Here is a 24,492-nt window from a genome sequence, read left to right on the forward strand (position 1 = left end):
CCGCCTTTTGCTCTTGTACACGTGCGCGCTTATTTGTCTATAAATTCATGTTTCTAACAGTATTTCCATCCCTTGTACCTGTTGATGCATAGATCGCATCTCCACAGACATGCACCCTAAAGGTCCATTCACACTTGCCAGTCGCAAAGGACAAATAGTCAGCAGCAGGCGCGGTAGAGGTGTCGGTCTATAGAGAAGAGAGGCAGTTACGACGCCTTCTTTTTTTTTTTTTAACGCGAAAGCGTTAAGGAGCTCATGTCGCGGAAGTTCTGGCGTCGGCGTCATCAACCTTGAGCGAAAATTCCACGAAAAATCAGACGATAAATAACCTAGGAGGCAGGTAGGCCACCTAGGTCTAGTGGCCTTGCGGCGCCATCATAACGTGGCCAGCGGATTGTGAGCAAACTACGCGCCTCGGCAGGTGGCAGTTAAATTAATGATTGGTCACGAGAGGTTGCTCGGGAAGCACAATCTGGTCTCACAAGCCCCACCGGCTGCAGGCGCTGCCATCTCGGTGCAGAGGTCCATCGCTTAACTGCTGCAACACTGCGCCAAGAATGGTATCAGGGCTCCCAGGGACTATGAATGTCAAGTAGAGTTCAGCCTATATGTATACTAACTCAGTAAAGCTATCGCGTCGTAAATTTAAGGCAGGAAGGGAGAGCTTATCTCTCATCTTGAATTTTTTCCTCAAAACAAATGCCATTTTACGTCCAGGACCTACGCCCACGCGTTGGTCACGTGACAATATGTCAGGAGCTCTGCATCGGCGGCGTAAGATACGCGTCGCCTTCGGCGGACGGCGAGCGCCCGCACATCGGGGACGCTGCGAATTTATTACGCTCTTCACATGTGCCCTGGCGAATTAGAAGGCGTTAGCCTTCCAATTGCAAATTGCAGTTTAAAGATTGCTTTAAAAACTACCGCGAGGACGAGCTTCGAAGAAACGATAAAGGCAAACATTGTAACCGATCTGCCTCTTGCCCTTTACCTCGCTCACATTTCCAAGCCAGCACAAGTTCGTAAGCCGCGAACTTCACAGGATGTTCGACCAGTGGAGTCCTAAAATAGGGATTCCACCAAAGAAGTTCATAATTAGTTAGTTTAGTTTATCGGGGTGTAACGTCCCAAAGCGACTCAGGCTATGAGTGACGCCGTAGTGAAGGGCTCAGGAGATTTCGACCACGTGGGGTTCTTTAACCTGCACTGACATCGCACAGTACACGGGCCTCTAGAATTTCGCCTCCACCGAAATTCAACCCCCGCGGCCGGGATCGAACCAGCGTCTTTCGGGCCAGCAGCCAAGCGCCGTAGCCGCTAAGAGACCGCGGCAGCTGCGAAGTTCATAATTAATGTGGTCACTAAACCTTTTCGACAAAAATGCTAACCTCGGCCGATCCACGTGCATTTGCACGGCACCACACTTCGGTACTTTTCGCAATCCTGTGTGTTATAATCCTGGTGCTTTGTAAATTAAAGCGGAATTTTTTCAAAGCGCCGATCACGACCAACGGAAGTCGGCACCTCCATTATAACACATACGCAAAGCTGCACACTGCCGACGACGCTGCTGGTGAGGACGACGCGGCAACAGTAAGCTTCAAATAAAAAAATGGGTAAAGCATTTAGCCGCTAGGCGGCGGAACTGATCGAGGAAGAAGTGAAGCGCAGCTGCTGCGTAAACCTCGCGCATCCGTTCGCTGCACCTGCTGGGGAGCGAATTCCCGCCCTGATCCGGCAACGCCGTTCGCTGATTCAACTGTGAAGAACCTGCCTCCTGCCCCCCACCTCTGCCTGTCGCAGTCACGCACAGGTACCTAACGGCGTGTTCGACCAAGGCATGGAAGACCGAGGGTCATCGTGGCTACCGCTCGCCAGTCCTTCCTGGTGAGATTCGAGTTTGCATGGCGTGGACGCGTTATTTGCTCACGGCTTCGAGGTACATCTAGTGCCTGTCGGGCTTAATTTAAACTACAGCTGTTCCAGCTCAGACGGGCTGCGTGCTTACGGCGTAGTCTTGGATAACCACTTTAGCAAGTTAGGAGTAAGAAATGCTGCACAATTCGTAGCAGGTTCTTGGTCTTAGCGGAATGCACCTGGTGGGTTATCAAAAACTTCTTTCATAACAGAAGCTGTGTTACACGGGTTTTCTGTCGCAGCTGAAACGCGTAGCCTGCGTTTTAGAGGCTGCACTGACATACGCTGAACACAAAACAAGTTACTGCTGACCAAGTCGGCATTTCAGTATCGCTCCTTACAAGAATAGAAGCGGTTTCAAAAAAAAAAAATTAAACCGAGAAATATGTCTGGAAATCATAGAGAGGCGGGCTACGGCAAATGGCAGGTTAACATGATGGCTCTTAAAGCCAAATCGCTCGTAAGCGCCGGGCTGACGTCCAGTCACGGACAAAACATCGGGGAATTAGTATTCACGAAAAAAAAATATTGCGGCGTCGTTAGGCGCAGCAGGTCAGTGAAATGCATAGAAGCCCGAGGAGACGTGCTTAATCCGTACACTAGAATAATACCATCTTACTGGATAGCAAGACAACGCAGATATGTATATATTTTTTCCTCCGTTCCACATCCCGCAAACATTTGTCCATTATAACTTTTCTTGAATCCACTCTCGTGCATTAGAGCCTACAGCTACGTGCGTCCGCGTCCGCGTCGATACCTAGTCATCAGCGCTGCAGGCAGGATATGGCATCGAAGGCGACGACCATCGATCGAAAGCGAACCAGTAGTATAAATGGGGATAAGTCCTTACGAAACATGTGCCAAGGTGACACTCTGATGCATCGAATTTTGACCTTAGAGCAGCGGGAGATAGAGGTAGTTGCCACTTGGATGACGTCAAAAAAGACGGTACGTACAACGGCTGATGATAAACAGGAATATTGCTCTAACCTAAGAGTGAGAGCAGCGGATCTGCCTCGCTTTACGCTTTTTTGATAAACGTAAGGGCAGCGATTATGGTAATAATGCTTGACAGCTTACTGCTTTAATGTTGCGGCAGAAATACAGTGCTTGCTAATGCCGCGATATGAATATTTTCAGGTCGGGTGGTTCTAACTAGTACCATGGTAGCCGCTCATAGCATAACACGGAAATGAGAAACAAAGCTGTATGCCTACCAGCTGAGTAAAAAGAATGATGTTTCGGCTACTGGCACGGGTGCCTGGTTCAGAAGATAATCCGTCATACCTTCGATGTATGACTGAAACTTGGCATTATTCGTGTAAAGTACTTCACATGAGAAGTGCAGTAATATTCTCCTTTAACACATTTACTTTCCTTTTTAATCTTTGATTCAGTGATATTCTTTCTCCTTTCGATCAAGCATTCCCGACAGCACCGCCACGACACCGCGTAGGGGAAGCGCCACCCACCTCTCTGCGCTTAAACTCCCTGCTGCAAGCAGCAAGCGTTAAGAACTAGAACTTATTGAAAAAATTGAAGCGGACACTTAAGCTCCGTCTTAGGGGTATGACGCGATAGCCTAATGGGTTACTTTGCAAATATGCAGAAGTTCATTCTCTACTTTACATTCATAGATCCCTGGTAGCCCTCATGCCCCTCATGGCGCAGTGATGCAGCGGTTAAGCGATGCGCCTCTGCCCTGAGATGCCAGGTGCTCCCAGCAGGAGATCTTGTGCGACACAGGTTGCTCTTCCCGAGCGACTGATCATTAATTTAACTCTCACCTGAGACGGTTGGAAATTTGCTCACTATCCGGTAGGCAGGTTGTGATGACGCCGCAAGGTCACGTTACTTAAGTGGCCCATTTGTCTCCTAGCTTGCTCTATGGGGAAAAGCTGCCAGAGCCATTCACGTGATTTTTCACTATTTGCTCCTACGCCAACAACGCGTCACCGGAGTATCTGGTGAACATGGTCTTTAACGCTGTCGAGTTAACACCTCTTCTTCTGCATGCCCTTCTGCTAACTGCGTGCAGTGTGAGCAAGGCTGATCACCGGACAGCGCCTCGCTGCCGCCCCTTGCGCTACCTGGTGGCGGCCGCGGTGAACTTGACCCAGCGTCCCCCGCGGCTGCTCCTGCGATGGCTGCCCAGGCGCTATGCCAGGGACGTCTGGAAGGCGCTGCAGATACTGGCCGCATTCTTCGTGGTGTTGCTGCTCACACGCAGAAAGTTTGTGGTGCGTGACCACGTTTTTTCTTTCTTTTGTTCCTATTTGAAAATGACGGCTGCGTTCCTGCAGTGTTGCTCTATGCAAAGCAAAGACACCGAATCTAAACCGAAGTATGTTCTAGCAAATTCGAGCTGCGGCGAGACAAGGTAATTCTATTAAGCACCCGTAGAAATGAAAGTATTGAGCTCACATGGCGCTTGGAATGTGGCTAAGGTTAGAAAATGTCTCGTTAGAAACAGCTGACGCCGTTGCTAGGTTGGCCGGGCAGTGGAAAAGCAAAGCCTGTGGAGCCTGGGCTTACTGTGCATTAAGGAGGGGGGTTTTATACGGTGGTGAGAAGCCAAGCCTCTGACTTTAGGTTGTGAAGAAAAGACGCAATGAACCCAACAAACACAAAAGCTGCTCAAAATCTCCCAAAAATAACCGTTCGGGACATTTGGAATCTCCCAAAGAGGTGCTCATTTTTTCCGAACACATCCAAAAAACGTCCCCACAACTTGCAGTGTCCAAAATGTTGCGCATTCCAGGGAAAGCCCCAAAAGGTAATGTTTGATTTCTCGGCTCTGGTAAAAAAAAATTATTCCTCCTTTTTCATGTAGCATTCAGGCGTCTAAGCGCACGTATGTTCCAAATTTCAGGCGCATATTTAGGTTACAGGTCGTTTAATACACCTTTCCACTCGCGTGAATGCGTGCTTACTCGGCCGTCCTGCACTTACCTGTTTGCATGAAATGTCCTAGCACTTTACACACAGGAAATATGAATTAAAAAAGTCGCCTGATCGTGCTCATATAACAGCAAATAGCAGCGCCAAACAGAAGTCACTTCAGGTGTATATTCGCTGTGCTCTTCACATTTAAATCACTACAAACAGCAGACGAATATGTATGCACCGTTTAATACGCAATGTACACAGCCCTACGGCATCAGCATATATAATGATGACCACTTTTTTCTTTAGCTCCGAGAAATATGAAAAATGAAGCAAGAAAAACATAATACAGGCTGAAAGTTGATGGACCTTAAGCAAACATTCTAAGGGCTACAAAGGCATATATGCACACGAAAAAGTAAACGCATGTAAAGAGCAACTTCGATGCCCCCCCCCCCCCAAAAAAAAAAAAAAACAAAACAATGTGGGCGTACGCTGCAGATACGCGGGTTCAGGTCGCGGATGTTAACGAAGTTAAACCCCCTTCTCTCTTAGAGACTCGCATGAGCTAGCTTCGGAGCAAGCTTCAGCGACACGTTATCAAAACAAAAAAAATAATCTTAGTTCTACTCGGCGGAAATAAAAAAAATGTCTAAACCAAGATACCTTGACGTTGCCTTCGGAAACCCAGGGAAGATATAGAAGGCTGCAACAGGTGCAACCATAAATTCAGCGCAGCCTTCTGTCCTGCGCCTTCTCACAGCTCAGCGAACGCTTATACATGGGCGTTACACACTCGCAACGATGCTGTGAGTTTGATTTTTTTTCTGACTAAGAGTAGCGGTAATACTGCTTAGAGCCAGACGGGAAGGAGGGACGTCTTGAGGTAGGAGTTGTGGCGCGGCGCACTCATGGTGCAGCAGACCTCGCGTGCGGCACAGTCAGGGGTGGAAGGCGAGATCAAGGCACACGTAATTCGGTGGCGGGGGGGGGGGGGGGGGGGTCACTATAGCAACGCGAACACAACACATGCAAACGATACCGCTGAGACAGGACGGCTGAGCGATGGCGAAGAAGGTTGAGCGGGCTAATCCATGGGCACTCGCAGCACGAGGTGGTGGGTCTCCGAAGGTTCCTCCCGCCTATGACCGCAGTGGACGGCCAAGCTGCTGCCAACCACACGCTGCACCAACAACACGCTGCTATGTCAGTAGGGCTGTAGCTGCGCAAATGACTTGCGATGCTCCGCGCGGCATCAGTTCCAAAAGAAATGGCGTAGACACGCCGAGGTGCGCGGGAAACCTGCCGTGAATGCGTAGCTACGACGTCCACGACCGCCCAGTGATGAGAGCAAGAGCTGCCGCGTGCTGGGGCTTGCGTGCGAATAAGGGTGCGCAAGGTGGCTACCGTCCAGCGGGGAAGCCGGGCGAACGACGGGAGGCCATTACTGCACCTCTGCAAGACAGCGGCACTGCGTGGACTGCCGTTAGTCGGAGATGCCTGCAGGGACGGTCGCACAATGTTGAAGTTGGGCGGCAACAGGTAAAATGCTCGAAGACGGGCACGTTGGTGACCGCCGCTTCCGGTGGCGCGATGAACAGGCAGACCGCCATCGCCTGCCTACAGCATGGAGCCGATGACCCGCACGCGAGAAATGCATGCGCCGAGAGTGATGCGGGGTAACCGCTTCCTTCGGCTCCTCGAAGGAAGGAAGGAAGGAAGGAAGGAAGGAAGGAAGGAAGGAAGGAAGGAAGGAAGGAAGGAAGGAAGGAAGGAAGGAAGGAAGGAAGGAAGGAAGGAAGGAAGGAAGGAAGGAAGGAAGGAAGGAAGGAAGGAAGGAAGGAAGGAAGGAAGGAAGGAAAACGTTTATTGAGCTCTAGAGAGTAGGTGAGGAATTTGGCGGAGACAGATGGCGTCTTCCATCTTCTTAGCGATGGTCGTCTGCCCCAAGTTCAGGGCTCTGCCGGATGCCGCTGCCAGCTGTGCTCGCCGGAATTAGCCCAAGTTGGACGTCCTGACGGTCACTGGAAAGCATTCCTTCCCATTGCTCCGCACTCGAAATCACTTACTGATCTTTCAAAATGACGTGTGCATGAGCAAAACCTTCTCTCCCCGCAGCTTGTGGTGTGAGGGAGAGAGAAAAGGGAGTTAGCAGTATATTTTTATTTCTTGTTGAAAAGTATTGGGCCCAAAGCCTTATACCCCGTTACCTTTCTTGGACCAAAATGCTATGATTTGTTTTTGTTGCTGCTTAACACTACCAAAACAATATTTGTAGGTCCTTAGTGGGAGTAGTGCCATTTTGCTTGTGTTTATACGTCCTGCCTCTCGGTGTAGAAACATTTGATAAATGTTGTACTGGAACTAGGACATTCCATCCTTTTGAGGCGCACATGGGGATGTACGTTGCTTTCTGGGAAAGTCTTGCGCTTCAGAAACTCTTAAATCGTGCTGAGTGAGAAGGGATGGAGAGTGTGAAAGGTTGCGAAAAGGAAGCAGTGTTAGTACATACCTCGAAGAGTATTGAGGGTGTTCGTGCATTATAACGAGCGCAGGACTGGTAAAAAAATTACACTCGAGTGGAAAACTTTACGACATGTGATCGCTCGAGAACGGCGGTACTACTGCATATATGATAGTAGGCCAACGCCGAGCAAAATCTTCAACTGGCTTGATTTTTGCACTGCTAATTACACCTTGTAAAAGGCGTCTCTCGGCTGAACCGTTGGCGCTTCAGTTGAGTACTTGCGTGAATGGATCAAAATTATCAGGAATACGCATCGTCTGTAGCTACGAAAGGCCATAACAAGCAGCACACGCAGCAATGGTTCTTGTTTATCCCGATTCCTCTTCTGGGTAAACTACTACTACTCCCATCCTAGACAAGTTGTTTACCCGGAGTAAGCGCAATTGCACCTCCGGAACAATTGCTAGGTATTCCCCTTGTTTTGGCTCTCCATAGCCACAGACAGTAAAGATACTATTTCTGATTTAGTCAAGCAATTACTACACTCAAAAGCAATGTGAAAAAAAAGTCGGGCACTAAATGCCACCACGCGCGTCAAATTACAGCATGAATATGCCAGAGGTTAAGCCTAGAGAAGCCTTTTACAAGGTGCAATTAGGGATGCAAAAAACACTCGAGTTAAAGATTTGGCTGGGTGTACGTTCAATTGGGCAAACATTTCATGGTGAATCGCATTGCCCTGTACTTCCGGCCAGTCACGGAGTGAGCGTTTCCAAAAGTTTCGATAACGTTCGTCAGGACAGCTCAAGCTAGCGAAGTATTCGTTCTGTAGTTTTCATCTAGAGGTTACGACCTTCCCGTGGTTCCATTTTCGTATACCCACCATGCGTTACACGTTTGCATACTGGTTAGGGGTGACGATTGGTGCCAGGGTATACTTTGCCGTCGTCCTTGCTCCCATAGGTCGAAATGATGCATATAGTAGCCGATTATTAATGTGAAAGCTTTACTAGCCTATGTCGGCGGGGATCGTGTCCGCAAATTTTGTCGGCAGCAGTTATGAACAACACAGAAGAGGTAGCGTCAAACGAGTGGCTGTAATCAAAAGAGGATGATGTGAGGATGCTGCTCCCCAAAAAAGTTTCGAAATCAAATGAACAGTTAATTATTAGAGCCAAAAAGGTCCAAGAAGTGGGCGGGGTTAGAGCAAAAGTGCCACGAAATTTGAAAACGACTGAAATAGGCGGAGCTAGAGCTTTGCGCCAAATTTGAAGAACCGGCAGCTAATCCCCTTAAACATACGAAAGCATATCAAAATTGCCAATATGCCGAAGAACATGCCCCCGAAGCATGATAAAGAAAGGATAAGACATAGAGCTAGAACAATAATGAACAATCTTGCCCGGGACCCGCCGGGTAACTTACCTTATGCGACGCAGCCTGCGGGTCCGATGGCGCCTCCGTCATTACCGCCGTTGATGGAAATGGGGAGAAAGTGACTCTAGCATCGATTAACAGTAGGAATGAGTTAGTGGCAGAGGAGGCTGCTATTGCCCTAGCGTGCGTGAGTACCAGAGCCAAGATCATCTTGTCTGACAATAAGGCAGCTGTTCACAACTTTTGTAAGGGAGTGGTCTCCAGTCAAGCCGCCAAATTACTAAGAAGATACACCTCAAACAGAAGGGTCTCCCTCATATGGGTACCTGCTCATGAGGGCATTCGGGGATTGAGGCTGCTCACAGCATTGCTCTAGAATTATATATCCGAGCTGCTCTGGAAGTGCCCCTGGTTGGGAATAAAGACCCTCTCATAACGTATAAAGAAATAACCGAAACACCTAGACTGGATAGGAAAACACACTCACTTCCGGATAGGTAACTTACTCCAAAGGACAGCAGGGCCTGGACGAGGCTTCTGGTCAACAGATTCTTTCCGTACTCTATACTACACGATGAAGACACTGGGAGATCCTTTCCGTACTCTATACTACACGATGAAGACACTGGGAAGCCTGAGCTTTGGAGTAGCTGCCACGAAATGACTTCGCAAAATCACTTAATTTGGGAGTGTCAGGATTCTCCTGAGGCTAAATCACAAAGCATCCCAGACCTTGCCACCTGGGAGGAGCTGATCCGGAGCCACGACCCGGATCGGCAAAGACTCCTCATCCACCAGGCGGAGACAGCTTACTACAAGTCTCTCTCCGCGGTCTCCGGTGCTGAAAGCCGGCCGGGAGGCACCCCCTTCTAATTGCTGCGCCCCGACCGTGAGGCCCCATGATGACGGGAATAAAGTTCAATTCATTCATTCATTCATTCATTCATTAGCCAAAGTGTGGTGCTAAGTTAAATTGAAAATTGGTTTTTGGGGAAAGGACATGGCGCAGTATCTGCCTCACACATCGGCGGACACCTGAAAGCGCCGCAAGGGAAGATATAAAGGATGGACTAAGAGAAGAAAGGAAGAAAGAGGTGCCGTACTCAAATTAATTAAATTGGTTTTCGGGGAAAGGAAATGGCGCAGTATTTGTCTCGCACATCGGCGGACACCTGAACCTCGCCGCAAGGGAAGATACAAAGGATGGACTTAGAGAATAAAGGAAGAAAGAGGTGCCGTAGTGGATCGAGCTCTCCAGGATAATTTAGACCACCTGGGGATATTTAACGTGCACTCAGAGCGCACAGAACACGGGCGCTTTAGCGCTTCGCCTCCATAGGAACGCGGTCGCCGCGGTCGGGTTCGAACTCGGGTACCCCGTATCGGCGCTAAGTTTGAACAATGGAAATGGGCAACCACGTGAGCATAATAAGTGATCGATACGTATCCAAGAGATAGAAAAAAAAGGTAAATTAGAGGCAATTACGAAATTAATGAGAAGCAAAAGGTAATGGACGGGAAAATAGACTGGAAAGGTATAATAGCGAGTGGGCGGGAAAGAAGTGTGGCGGAAAATTTGGAAACTCGAAATGGTTGCCGGGATGAAACGAGGGTATAATCAGAGTTAATCGATAACCAATAAATCAAGTGAACGAGAAAACAACCATGGCGCCAAATTTGAAAGCCGCCCAGTGTCGAGAAGGCCTCAATGCTTTCGCATTTTTCCAATGCGGCCAGCCGCAGTGATCTCTAAATTTTATATGATTATGGCCGGCGTGGTCAGTGTTACCACATGTCGTTTGTTAATATGATGCACATGTGTGGGGAAATAAACTGAAACTGAAACTGAAACTTCGCGCAAAGCGCTATGCGGTATATTTTCGCAAAAGCAGTCGTCACCAAGCACGCACCCTACTCATTTCCACTGTGCATGCAGGGCGACTACACGGACGTCGAAGACCGGATCGGACTGCAGAATATCGGCGACCTCCAGGTGAGATGTTTCTAGAACTAGAAATCACGGCGGGATACGCAGGTCTAGAAAGAAGTAGGCGACGCACACTGCTGCCTTAACTCGCCCGGGAAGGCCGCCGCTTTTCGAAGAGAGAAATATACTTGTTCATCTTATTGCCGTGGTATGTCGCAAGTTACTGGGCGCTCTCTCCCTGCTAATGCCAGTGCAGATCAGGCATGATGGCTACTCTCTTAACAGGAGTACGGCTATATGGGAGTAGAAAGGGTCAAGTCCTTTAGCGCATTCCTCTTCATAAAAGGGAGTGCGCTTAAGTACAGCTTACCGCGTTTCTATTCTTTTTGTTTAGGCTGTAGCGAATGGAACAGAGTAAGAAGAATAATAGAAAAGCACTTCATTTATCAAAACCAACATATCAAGCTGGCGTTACCAACAGGGAAATTTGTATCAAAAAGTGCATATCAGCCATAATTACATGGCACTGACGTTGAGCAATGGGCTTGCGCTTGAGAATTCATTACGGCCTATCTTGCCACGGCGCCTTTCCCATGAATCGAGGCCGCGTGCCTAAGCACTGTGTAGAGTAGTCAAGAGGTGTATTGCGCGGTGAAAAATGCTACGCTTGGCCGCAAGTTCTGCGCTCTGAACTAAATGTTTACTTGCTAGACAAATTCACTTGTGAGCCACACTAACTCATAAACCAGATGAGCATGAGCACAAAACTTTAAAGCCAACACTTTCGGTCTAATTTCGCTTGTAATCAGAGACGCCCAATGTTCGAGCTCTTAAGTTTGCTACCCACCCCGTCCATTTCGTCGTTTTCTGCGGCACTAGTTGCTGCTTCGCCATCGTTTATGAGATACAAGGAAACGTGCGTTTACGAGTGAAAAATATAGGTGATCTGGTCCAGTGGTGCAAGGTTGTCCAACATCGAGCGTTGCGCGCACCGCAGCTAGCTAGATTCAAAACAATTGGTAAGCTGGAAACAATGAAATGAAAAACGAAACGGCTGCCCTTATGAACTAGTTTTATGCGCCGCTGTCTACTCCCCTCACCCCCACCATTCGGCATTTGTCAATACGAAATTGTTAAGAGGACTGAGAAGTTTTCTACTTTATGCATGAGTCCGCGTTGCATACCGAGGCAGTTCACGAAGTGCTAATGACTGGCTTTCTTCTGGCCATATAGCATCTGCAAGATGATATCCCCGATGGTGTTGAGGTTCTCTCTACTATATTCGTCCGTATGGTGTAGAACCATGAATTACTGGTATGCCATACATCTAACAGCAAAACAAATTCAGTATTTAGTAATTTAGAATTAAAAATGTTTCTATTGTCTCCGCTGCTGAGCCAGCCCTGTTGACTATTTACGAGTAGCAACATATTTTTTTATTCACCTATGAGTGCTTGTTCAAGTTCCGATGTTAAAGCTGCACTATAGTGTACTCCTGTGTATTCCGTGGTCGCCCTGATTAGAACGAGCTTTATGGAGCTATATATCTTTTCCTTCCACTTTCCCTCACTGCGGTGCTGCTCAGATGAGCTTGGACAAGCTTCCCCCGCTGTGGCCAGCGCCGAGACGCCTCAACGTGTCGCTGACACAGACTCGCGTACTGGACTCCCGCCACTTCCGGATCACGTCAAACACCGACTGCGACGTGGTGACGCGTGCCATCGCCCGCTACCGGAAGCTGACGCTGCTATCGTCGACCGCCTCTTCCGGCGATGACGAGGACCGCGATGCGCCCGCCACTATGCTGAGCCGTTTGCACGTGGTGGTGCGGCTACACAGTGGCGCCAACTGCGGGTACCCGCCACCCAAGGCCAACGAGAGCTGTGAGTGGGAAAGGATTCTGGCGTGAGAATGCGCCTTTGCAGTTGGTGCTACGTCATCCGTCCTTACATGAATGCGACAACTGGCTCATCGCATCAACTTTCTAGCGCATCGCATTCAGTAGCGCATCGCATTAAGTAAACGATTATAGTGCGCTAGGAAAGCGCGTCGCATCGATGCGCCAGACGGAGGTAGATCGAGAAAGGGAAGTCGACTTCCGCGGCGAATGGAAGCTGTATAGGAGGTGCCCCTTCTCCTCAGTGTGGTGGCTATGCAATAGCCCCTCAGCCGGATAACAAAGCAGACTGCATGCGCTCAAGATGGGGGCAGCTGGACTCCTCAGGCGCCTGAAGTGGGCGAGCGGTTACCGCTCCGCGAGACTTGATGCGCTACATGAAAACAGTAGGTTGACAGCTTTGCGAGATATGCTAGGAAATGAGACGCGCTACAGTCGCATTCATACGCTATAGTGGCAAACTTTACATTCCTTAAAAGATGTTGAACGCCGGGGAATATGGATACGCCTCGAAAAATGTGGTGGTCAGCGGTGACCCTTGACTATGCCTCCAACACTACTTCCGTATGGTATCGCTATCCTTTTCACACTGAGAGATGGGAACGTCCACTCATAAAAAGACATTGTTTACAACTTTATCCAGCTTTGGCTACTGCTGAAAATTGGCTTCGAATCTTTTTGGCTGCGTTCGCCTTCATTTGGCAGGTAATTGGCGTATTTATTGGTGACAAAATGGATTTTTAATACAGCATCAACTACTGTATCGAAATTTGTGATGTGAAGTCCAAAAAAAAGTAGTCCGCAATCACCGCTCGGAAGTGAATGACGCTCTCGCCTAGCCTCAAGAATCTGAGTCTTAGAAACCGTCTTGACCTAAATTGCAGTCTGTGCTCGCGAGAACAGCAAGTGGCGGGGGTGCATGTACCTCATTTTCTTGCACTATCTGCCTTAAAAGCGCAGTTTTCTCTATGTGCTCTCTTCGTTTTGCACTTTGCACTAGGTACTTTGTTTTTCATTGTCTGTGTTGTTTCTCAATATAACTCATGCAGACTGATCTTCTTTTTAGCTTCTGTTTTCTGATTAGATCTGTGTTGAGGTTTTTTTCATGCGAGGTCAGACCTGCGGCCTAGTACGTTTGGACCTCTCGTTCTATTGTCTCGTAACTTCTTTTGGAATGACAAATAAACTTTCAACTTCAACGCGGTAATATAGTGACGGAGGCCAATTTCAATAAGTTCTAAGAGCCCCCAAAAGACGTCGGCCTTACCCGGCAGACTGTTTAAATCCTGATTGTTTGGTGCATTTCCACGCAGTTATCGGCGTAAACAGCGAAAGCATGCCAGGCAGATGTTACGATTTTATCGCTTAGTGATAAATAATTAGGCTTCTTTTAGCATTACTGCGTTTAATGGTATTTTTTTATATGTGCTTTAGAAAGTGGTTTAGTTGTAGAAATGCCAACGCTGTGGAATACTTTCTTTTACGTTCATGTACTGAAAAGTACCTCTAAGGAGACTCATTGGAATGTAGTGCCGGACGGTACTCAGCCAACCGGTCTTGCAGAAAGGTTGATGAGTAGATTTAAAAGTACGCATGAAGCGCTACTTGTCCCAGTGCACCACTGTGTTGGGTGGTGCTTCTGCACATCATGGAAACTAAATTTTGGTAGACACTTCCTGTTACGTCCCTTACGTTGAAGGGGGGGGGGGGGAGAAGGGTCAATAAAAGATAAGATTAGACCTATAAAGATTGTTTTGGAATACGGCAACTCCGCTAGCTGCGTTGGCATTGTGGCCGTCGTGGACATAAGTAACATTTGACAGCCATGTTGACGTTGTTGCGAACACTTTTTCACCGCAGAAGTTTATATTTGCACCATTTTAGTAATAATGTATCTCAGTATTACTGATGCACACAATCTAATAAAAATGCCTTAGGCAAACTGCCATTGCACTAAGCAGCAATACTTGAAATTCTTCCATCTCCATTTGTTGGGGAGAAATGCTGGTGTGCTTGCAGCGACACAAAAGTTTAGGCCTTTGTGTTTCCCCTGAAATTTAATATAGAAAGCATGAAATATTTCCAATAGATTCCACTGTATCGGCTTTACTTGCAGATGTGCTGAAGATACCAGATCGCGGCTACGCATATTTGACGTCGGAGACAGTTTGGGGAGCACTACGAGGTGAGCGCGCCTGGAAATAGCGATCTCCTTGTTTGTTCACAGTGAGAGTGTAAACCCTTTTGGTACTGTGTCGTATAGTTATTAAAAAAATTCTTGTGCCACCAGACTCGGCATCATCATTATAGAAAACCGTCGCATTTGATGACGCTGCATTTTCCTAAAAGTATCTCGACAGGAAAGTATTTAGTGTTAAAGGTATATCGTCGCGGATCGATGGAAATTTCGTAGACTTTTTTGCTGTATTTCGGGGGCTTATAATGAAACTCTAAAATAAGAACGAAAAGTAGTGCTTGCCACGATGCTGGTCAAAAAAACTTAACCGTTTATCTCTATAGACCGCTTTGGTGATCGAAAGTAGCCTGTCAGAAGCACCAGGGGAGCCCTTTCTGAGAGTTCAGCTGTGACGCTTCTATTGCAAAACTAGTATTTGCAAAGTGTTAAATCCAGAACCCAAGTAAAGTGCTATCCTGTTTGAGATACGGAAAAGTTGACGGCTGATTTTAATTCACACCACGTGACAATGACGTGATGAGCACCCAGCAGTAGTATGTTCACCGGCAAAATTTATTAATCAAAATCGATGAATAAATTGCAGTTCTGTTATCAGTTTTTCCCAAGCTGCTTTCATAAAAAAAATGTGTGCAGTGCCTTAATAGGCCTGGTACGCAAATCGCGCATTTGGGTTTCACTCGGCATGTATAGCGTTGGACATGGTGGTGCCCTAATACACCGCGGAAATAAAAATATTTCAATCTGCTCCATGAATGCTCGTTCCCTGTCGATAGTGCCGAGACAAAACTGCGATTTTCGAGAGCGGAAATGAAGTGGCAGTCAGATTTTATACGCTACATTTTCGACTGCTTAGGCGCCTAATTTGAAATTATTTCTTTTATACTTGAGATTAAAACATAATATCCTAGAACATTGTAGGCTTTTCGCGTAATGAAACCGACAGGAACGTTCAGATTGAATGGAATTTACTGAGAATGTAGTTTTGGGCGATAATTTCTATTTCTCTTCAAAACTATCATGGAAGCGAGCGCTGCTACATTAACTGATGGTTTCGAGGAGGCAGCGAAGAAAATTGTTCGACGGGCACCGTGGCCAGAAATACGATGAGGAAAGAATAGAAGACGAGCAGGCAGGGGGCGGAAGTACTTTTTTTAGTCCCGCCAACACCAGCAGGATTACAAGTAGGCATTTGGGGGCGTTCCCCGCATACTGTTAACTTAGTCACACCTGCCCAATCTGCGATGTGTTCGCGGAATGAAGACTCCGTTATAAGGCGCGGCTGCTGCGGAGCTTGGCACGGCATCAGTTGCTTGCAAGCATGCGCCATCTGTTCGTAAGGTGTGGTTATTGCTACAGTCCAGCATTCAAAGGCGAGTGAACTACTATTTCTTCTGATCTTTCTATTTTCTATTCTTCAAGGCGAATACCATTTCTGTCCATGCACATATTTAAAATTCTTTTTCAACAATAGAGTAAGGGATGAATCTCAGGAACAGGATGAATGAGAGTGAAGAAAACATGAAATTACTCTTTCTGGAAAAGAAAAGACATATTGCCATTATCACTTAGTTCTCAGCACTCCAAAAAAAAAATCCGGAAAGCCTCATTTTGTGTCTCGCATGTGTTATGGCAACTGGGAACTGAAAGAAAGCGTAGCTAACACCTGTTCAATTTTTGTTGTTTTCTTGCGTAGGCCTGGAGACGTTCAGCCAAATGGTGCAGGCGCGGCTCTACCAGCGTTACGTGAGTGCCTTTCCTACATCCATGCTGGCACTCTTTATAATGCTGTTGCGCAGGCATCGAAGTCACTTGTTATATGCGACAGTGTAGTGAAAGCTAGCTGGTTTTCTTAACCTCTTGAGGGATTATAAAAACTGATTTTTAGGGTTTCCGCTGCATCTTTTACTGCAGTAGCAATACTAGCCGTGCTTTACGGATTTCGGGCATACGTCCCTGAAGCTGGCTTTGTGGCAGACGATCCACCTGCTACAAAACAGGTTGCCCACCGGGTTGTTGGCAACCTGCCGCGTGTGTACACCTGACAGGCCTTAATTTGGCTGAAGGTCTGGCTGAAGGGTGCACCCAAGTGCACCCTTCCTGGTACAGGCCTTTCAGTCCAATTCCCTTAAGTCAAAGGGCTTTATGGGTAAGGCCCTTACTGTATAAGGCATTTTGGCCAAATGATGCTGTGCATTCACAGCACGTAACCTAAAGTGCCCGCCGTCACTAGTTCTACTGCCTGATATTCCGTGCTTAGCCATGCTATCCCATCTGATATAAAGGTACTGCGCGATGGGCAATAAGGAGCAGAGAAGATTTTACACCTGATCCCCCTCCTTACAAGTATTTTCTGTGCTAATGAGCTTGGCCTAGAATGCCTCAACGCGAATAAGTAGTATCTATATGACAACACGAACGGTTTAGTGGCCTCTATAGGCAGGCTGCTCTGGACAAAGGATATCGCTATATCGCTCTAAGAAGTGCAATGGGTAGAGCCAGTGAAGGCAAAGCATTCAAAAAGCGATTTAAAATTCGTTTACACCTCCTCCAATACTCGACGTCATCAATATGCGTTAACGTGTAGTCATTGCAGCAGAACATGCGGTCTCCGTGTAGGCTACCTCAGCAGTGCACAAGAAAGGAACGCGAGCGAATATAAGGGTGATCTGAAGGAGTGCTTTGAATCCACGATAGAGCACCACATCGGTCGCTGTATCGGCAAATCCATATGCAGGAGGCACAGCGGGTCGCGATATATAGCTCGGGGATTCATTTCATGAAAATATCACCAGACGCTTATCTGACCGGCAATGCGGGTGCATCTTTTTATGCTACAGCATTACGAGGGCCTCGAAGGCGAACACTGTCGGGTGGTTTAGGTGTCTGAGTGAAGCCTCCACTGGGAATCGTGGCACGCAGTGTTTAAGCAGATTTCACTCTCCTCACCTGCAACCTGCCAAACGTCGCCCGCTACTTCTCCTACCGCAGGGGAGAGATGGGAGACGCCAGACGAATAATAAGTCAGCGAAAACCTCAGGGATTCTTAACCACATTCCTAAATAAATGAGATAACGTTTTGAAGTTGGCTCAACCCAAGAAACCTCAAAGTACCTATCAAATTTGGAAGTAGGCCAATATCAAAAAATGCACTGAGGTGTGTTAGTGACAATTAGAGGAAATTACCCGGTGGATTTAGGTGGATCAGTGGGGTTTAGTGGGTGATTCATGGTAGGAGAGTGGATCAGGTTTGTATAACCCACATGATAGATAATACGACTCAAGATAATCGAACGTGCTATAGTTGGATACAATTCGTGAACGCAGCGGCTTTTCACTGTCAAAGGACCCCTTCCAGCCATTGGCATAAATCGATTCTTATGGCCCTGCTAGCACGACAATGCAGGTAGTGGAGCCTCAATGAAGAGAGGGGTGTCTCCCCCACCCAAAGAGGGATCCAATTATCTTCTTTCATCTGCCACTCCCTCTTTGTCACAATAGCAATGATAATCTGCTGACGCAATGCTTTGAAGGCGAAAGCAGCTGCGTTCTTAAGCTGCATCTCTCTATAATCTGATTGTTAAATATGACGCTGCTGATAATATTACAACCCTTTCAAGCAACTAGGAAGTTTTATTAGGGAGAAATACGGTGATGTGAGCAAGACGACAACCGAAATGTTATCACATTAAAATGAAAATAACTCAGAAAACGACTGAGCGAACAAAAGGCCTAATGGCGATATACAGAGAACCTCCAAGTTCTATTTGAACCAAAATTAGGCTTGAGGAAGGTGTTACTTATTGCATTGCTCGGTAAGAGCAACCTGGGTCTTACAAGTCCAATTGGTAGTTGTTTTGAACAGCCACCTGCCAGTACAGTGGCGCATTGCTTAAACCGCTGCGCCACTGCGCCAGTAGTGGCGAAAGGGCTCACTGAAATCTATCATTGTGAAATATTTCGCGTAGTTTCGTAGTCGAGTTGCAATAAAATAAGAATTGGAGTACTATGACGAGTGAAAGACAATGAACTCAGAGTTGGAATGGACTGGCGATGGAAAGAACGAATCAATCCAATTGACTGCCCTTATTCTTTTTCCCGTTTGTGTTCTACGACGAGGTGCAAGGGTAGCGTGAAAGAAACAATAAAGCGGCGATAAGAAGTGCTAGAAAAACCGGTATAATGAATTTTCTTCTTCTAATCATGTGAAAGACCTTTTGAAAGAATTACCCCAGTTCCAGAACGTGCAGTTATGGACAAAATATTGCGGGATGCGGATTCTCGGAAAAAAGCTGTAGCTGAGCAGTTAGGCACAATAGCTCAACAAAAATCATTAAGCGTGAGGAGACATTCGTGTTGCATTTGATAGAATGATACGATCTGATTGGCTAGCGAGGCAACGCAGATTTATTTTTTTCTGCGAACCTGCGTCCGGCAAACTTCGGTCCATGACTGTGCCCGAGATATTCTAAATTTCCCCTGGATATATTTGTCCCGACTGGATGCGAGATATTAAATTTGTGGATTAAGAATGCCTCTCTGTACTTTCTATTCTTTCCCCTTACAGGTTTGAAGCCTTATTGAAGAGTGAATAGCTTAAGCGTATTGATGTTGTAACCAGGTTGATTAAGAATTTAGGGCGGTTTAACGCAGATGTGTGAAAGCAGGTATGCATTCCTCTATTGGGTGGGGCACTTAAGCTCCGCCTTAAGGGTATGACGCGATACCTTTGGTGGTGTTAATGCCCATAGATGTGGAAATGGTCGCTCTTATCATTCATAGCTGGCGGCGAGTCCTCATACCACTTCTAGCGTAGTGGCGCCGCGGTTTAGAGATGCGCCACAGCACTGGCAGTTGGCTGTTTCTAAACAGCTACCATTAGGGATTGTAGTATTTATGCTGCCTTTTCCAAGCAACCTCTCGCGTAGCTGGCGCGGCGCTTCTTCGAACTTACCCGCACTTGTCAGAGTTACTACTTGAGCTTACCGGAGTAACTTGGAGTAACGTACGGTGGCAATATTCTTGGTCGGTGTTGGCGAGCGTATGAGTGCTTGCGCACTCAGATGTTCCGCCACTGCGTTCTGCACTTCTCTGCTGTGCAGTTCTGTGCTGTTTTGTACTTCCTTTCCATTAAGTCTGACACTCATTGATTGCCCGGCTTTTTCCGCTATATTGTTTCTCAGAAATGGAGCATTGAAGCATGTTCGGTCATTCGATCCGCAGCTTAGCAAGGGTGTGTTTGTGCGAAGGAATTCCTTAACGCTCAAAGAATATGACTCGTCCACCAGCCAAGAAGACTACAACCGCACAAAAATTGAACGAATAAAGTTATTCGCATTCAGGTAGAATTGTTTGGCATTAAAAAATGCTCTCAAATATTCTCACACAAACAAGCATGTGGCACAAGTCTACTACAGGCTTGTTGCAAATATGGCGACAAATTAAGTCTTGTATCTAATATTCTGATATATAGATGTTTCATTTCAAGGGCGCGTACATTCACGCGAATGGTTGTGCTTCACAAAGTTTACCAAAAAGGTCCTAGTAATCACTAAAAAAATGCCTGCTTTTCTTCAACCGGTCTTCTACTGTCGCCCCTACCCTTCCTATCACATCCTTGACCAGCAATGCTTTCAGGTGCAGGCGTAATTGTGCCGGAATATACATAAGAGCACTTGCTTCTGCCCAATAGTGACACGCGCCTAAATGTTTCGCGAGCGCAGTCCGTGGTGAATTGCGGCGAGGTGCACGACTTCCCTCGTTTCACGTACCGTGGCATTCTGGTGGACACGGCCCGGCACTTCCTCCCAGTGGCGATCATCAAGCAGACCCTGGTGAGTTCTCGAGAGCAGGTGGCCACACTCCAGCGTTCAACGGATTGCCGTGGTTTTAGAGGAACAGCTTCGAGAGCGACAATTTGCAATCTGCATTGCTTTGTTATCCTGTGGTTGTCCGTGAGTATCTGAGGCATGGTTAGAGTGACATCTATTTTTTAATTTGGTTTTTGGGGAAAGAGAATTGCGCATTATCTGTCTCATATATCGTTGGACACCTGACCCGTGCCGTAAAGAAAGGGTGAAGAAGGGAGTGAAAGAAGAAAGGAAGAGAGAGGTGCCGTAGTGGAGGGCTCCGGAATAATTTCGACCACCTGAGGACCTTTAACGTGCAATGACATGGCACAGCACACGAGCGCCTTAGTGTTTTGCCTCCATAAAAACACAGCGGAAACTGCCACGATCTCCCACTAGTCAAGGGGTACATTATGGCGGTGACCAACACGGGAAGCTAGAGGAAAAAGAGAATGAAGCGGGGCTGTGAATGCCGGCTGCTCTACCTGTATCGTCTAGAAGAGAGCCAAGGACATTTTTCTTCCCTAATAGTTATCGCCATCATAGATGTCACTCTTGCTAAGAGTGACATCTATGAGATCGTAGCAGTTTACGATTGCTGCATATCATGTTGACAGCAATGTGAAGGATGGATACCATAAGGCCGGCACGAAGCCTGTCAGTATAGAGATTGGGCTGTCGTGTAGAGGTGATCATCCCCATAGTGCCGCGGGCAATTTTTTTGGGCTGTTGATGGATAGATGGAAGAAAAAACATGAAACCTTTATCGGTATTGTTTTTTCTTGGCGACTGAGAAAGCAGAGCATACCCAACAATTCTCGCCAAATGCATTTTTCAATGGGAAAGAGTTCATGAACGCAAATTTTCATACATTGTAAGATTTCACTAAAACAATCAATATATTCGCAGATCTATTGTCAGCAGCTTTGAGTTGTTTTGCTCTTAGCGTTTTTGCTACATCAGAGACTCCCCATTTTTTTTGTCTCTCTTAACTGTTCGCTGCGGCCGATGGAAAAACTTAAAAAGAAATGTTTTGCTACGCACAGGAAGAATATACGCTTTCCTTGAATATTTTCATAACAGTAGCCTAAAGTGTTCTAATATTCAATATTTTTCTCCAAGAATGTTGTACACAAATTCTGCGTTGGCTACACCAAGTTTTAACATCATATCCGTGCTTAGATCTCTTTTCTTGATTCATAGGTAATTTCAATGACGACCTGTGCGTCAAAAGCCATGGAATGGAGATTGCATTCCATTATTTTAGACTTCATAAGCGCTAGACAGATTTCATGAGGACTACAGCAATCCTGGATCAATATGAAGCCTTTGTATCCACTACGTCTCCGTGGTAACAGAGACTTCATTCTGGTGTTTTTCCGTGCAGGACGCCATGGCTTACAACAAGTTAAACGTTCTGCACTGGCATTTGGTGGATGACCAGTCGTGGCCTTTCGACATGGAGGCCTTCCCAAACCTTACCCAGGTGAAGCCAGATGTCTAGCCTGCACCTAGCGTAGACACTTGCTTATTTACAAGCATATTGACTCATAAACTGTCAGCTGCCCACTTGCAAACACACACGAACGCAAGCACATTCACTTCCGTACGAATACTTACGCACGTACGTAAAATCACAACATTAACTTACTTTTCAGTTCACGTTCTTCCAGTTCACTTTAGGTAATACGTGGTGTAGGAAACTTTTGTAAGCATATGTCTCAAGCTCTTGTACATGCGCACCTGGAGACTTCAGAGTTTACAGCACTTCATCGCCTCCACCCCGCTGATTGCAAGCAGGCTGTGCGAGCGATCGAAAATTATCAGCAATACACCCGCTGAAACCATGTGTGCAAAATAATACAACACAAGGGCCACACTGAAGTAATGCCGTACATAATGTAGTAAACACCATTTCACAATATAAAATCATTCTTTATATTCTGCGCCATTCAGTGTACTGTCGTTGCTTCAGTTTGCAAGGGCTCTGAGCCCTGCTAGCGTGCATGCTTGTCGATGATACTTATGGTGCTCTCTCCTTCTTTGCTTTCCCTAGAGGGGCGCGTACTCCGAGCACCATGTGTACTCTAACGAGGACGTTCGTGGTGTGATAGCGTACGCCCGGCTAAGAGGCATCCGAGTCATCCCGGAGATCGACACGCCTGGGCACACGCAAGCGCTGGGCCGCGCATTTCCCGGTGGGTGTTTAATGGCTAGTCCCCTCAGCTATGGTGCGGATAGGCTGCGCGTTCGGTCTCAGGGGAAATCCGCAGAATGGGAGGATGAAGAGCGTTGTAGTTTCTGGATTATACAAACATAATAGGAGCAGTAAATTAGCACTGCGGTGTTGACAAACCTCACTTCCGGGCATGACCATAATTTAATAGTACGGAGGGGTACACAATGCTCTAAGCGTCGTGGGACAAATGTCAGGGTAGAGATAACATTTGGTCAACGTACAGAGCGGCTGATATTAAGGATCATGTCTTTCGTCAGCAGGTGGCGAAAGGCGAGAACGTTGGCAGATATCTGCAGCTGCTGACTGCTAGCAGATTTAAGCCAGCGGACCTTCAGGGCTTCGCAAAATCGAACTTTGCTAACCGAAAAATGGGTGACAAAGGCCCTCACTCCGGAGGTCTTTTATGTATCTGAAGCGGTGTTGTCTATGTCTACCGTTTTCAGCCGGCACGTGAAAGTTTCATGGGTTTTCATATTGATAGGGAGAAAAAATGAGCACCCATGCGTCACTAATGCTTCAGTACCTATGCATCTAGAGGAGATACAGCGCTTATTATATCTGAAAATTTTCGCGGTGGCTCTGTTTCTGCGATGATCGGCACCCAATTTCTGAAGGGCTGGGTGGGGGGGACGAGATTGAACCTGGAAGCGTCGGCAGTATTCCGGTGGACGAAAAATGCCTCTTACGCAGGGAGACCAGTGCACGCTAAGGTCTTCCAGGGGATCACACTTATTAAACAGACGATTATTACTGTGAATTTTTTTCTCCCCTGTTTTACCCACTTTTCAATCCTTTCAACAAGGCGTTAGCCGTGTTTGTGAAAGCCTCTTCGCCTTTCTTTTCCTTTACCATCTCCCTCCAACCTGGCCAAATAATCTGCAGCTCATCGTAGGCCTCAAGGCGGAGGTTGAGGAAAGTGCTATTTTTCACACGATCATTGTGCACATGTTAGACGTCGCTGTTCTGAAGAAATATTTAGGTCGTTAGTGGGCGTAGTGGCGCTTGTAGCGTTTACTTTTACTGTGTCCCTCGTGCGTGTGCGCTGTAGGTTTGCTTTAAGTATGTTAGGTGCTAGTGATATTTTCTAGCGTAGTTCCTGTCTGTTTTTGCGCTTTCCAGTCATGAATCTTCCAAACCTCTGTTTGTTATCTTGCCAAAGCTTTCACTGATCAAAAGTGCCGGTAGCCTAAATTGGCCACTATTTTCGTAGCGGGAACTGAACCTACCCCTACTCAAACAAGTGACAAAGCGACGTAGATGTGACACAGCAAGGGACTGGGCGGCATCAACAGATTTGTTCACAAGTGGCTAATGCACCATGGGATGATGTCTAGCATCAAGTAATGCCACTATTTGATTTCATTTCTTTACTTCTTTTGTGTTCCGCTCACGCAGACGCGCTGACTCCCTGCTACGGCGACGGAACTCGGGGCAGCGCTAGCCTAGGTGATCACGCGGCCTTTGAAATGCTCGACCCTTCCAAGAACCTCACCTACAGCCTGGTGTCGAGTCTCCTGGCCCATGTGGGGCAAGTGTTCAAGGACCCCTACGTCCACCTCGGCATGGACGAAGTTTACTACGATTGTTGGTACGTAGCAGAAGGTAGGAGTGTGCTTTGGCCCTGGCATGAAACTGTGGATAAATTGATATAGCTTAGTCATCACCGCGAGCATCAGGCTTATTACGCAGGCTACCCGCCAAAAGGCCCTTCTCATTCATGTTCAGTTGCCCCTGTA

The 24,492-nt window shown here is 47.1% G+C and overlaps 1 protein-coding gene across 1 annotated transcript in view; it reads left to right on the forward strand.

Annotated features, from left to right (window-relative positions):
- Positions 1-1,685: 1,685 nt before the first annotated feature.
- Positions 1,686-24,492, forward strand: part of LOC144097289 (beta-hexosaminidase subunit beta-like) — a 55,377-nt gene continuing 32,570 nt past the window's right edge. The window contains exons 1-10 of the mRNA XM_077630035.1: positions 1,686-1,887; positions 3,959-4,160; positions 10,587-10,643; positions 12,163-12,460; positions 14,591-14,659; positions 16,365-16,414; positions 20,392-20,502; positions 21,905-22,003; positions 22,574-22,715; positions 24,152-24,344. Coding sequence (XP_077486161.1) covers positions 1,841-1,887; positions 3,959-4,160; positions 10,587-10,643; positions 12,163-12,460; positions 14,591-14,659; positions 16,365-16,414; positions 20,392-20,502; positions 21,905-22,003; positions 22,574-22,715; positions 24,152-24,344 — 1,268 coding nt within the window. The 5' untranslated portion in view covers positions 1,686-1,840. The remainder of the gene's footprint in view (positions 1,888-3,958; positions 4,161-10,586; positions 10,644-12,162; positions 12,461-14,590; positions 14,660-16,364; positions 16,415-20,391; positions 20,503-21,904; positions 22,004-22,573; positions 22,716-24,151; positions 24,345-24,492) is intronic.

This window comes from Amblyomma americanum, chromosome 7 (assembly GCF_052857255.1).
Source record: "Amblyomma americanum isolate KBUSLIRL-KWMA chromosome 7, ASM5285725v1, whole genome shotgun sequence".
NCBI classification, from domain to species: domain Eukaryota; kingdom Metazoa; phylum Arthropoda; class Arachnida; order Ixodida; family Ixodidae; genus Amblyomma; species Amblyomma americanum.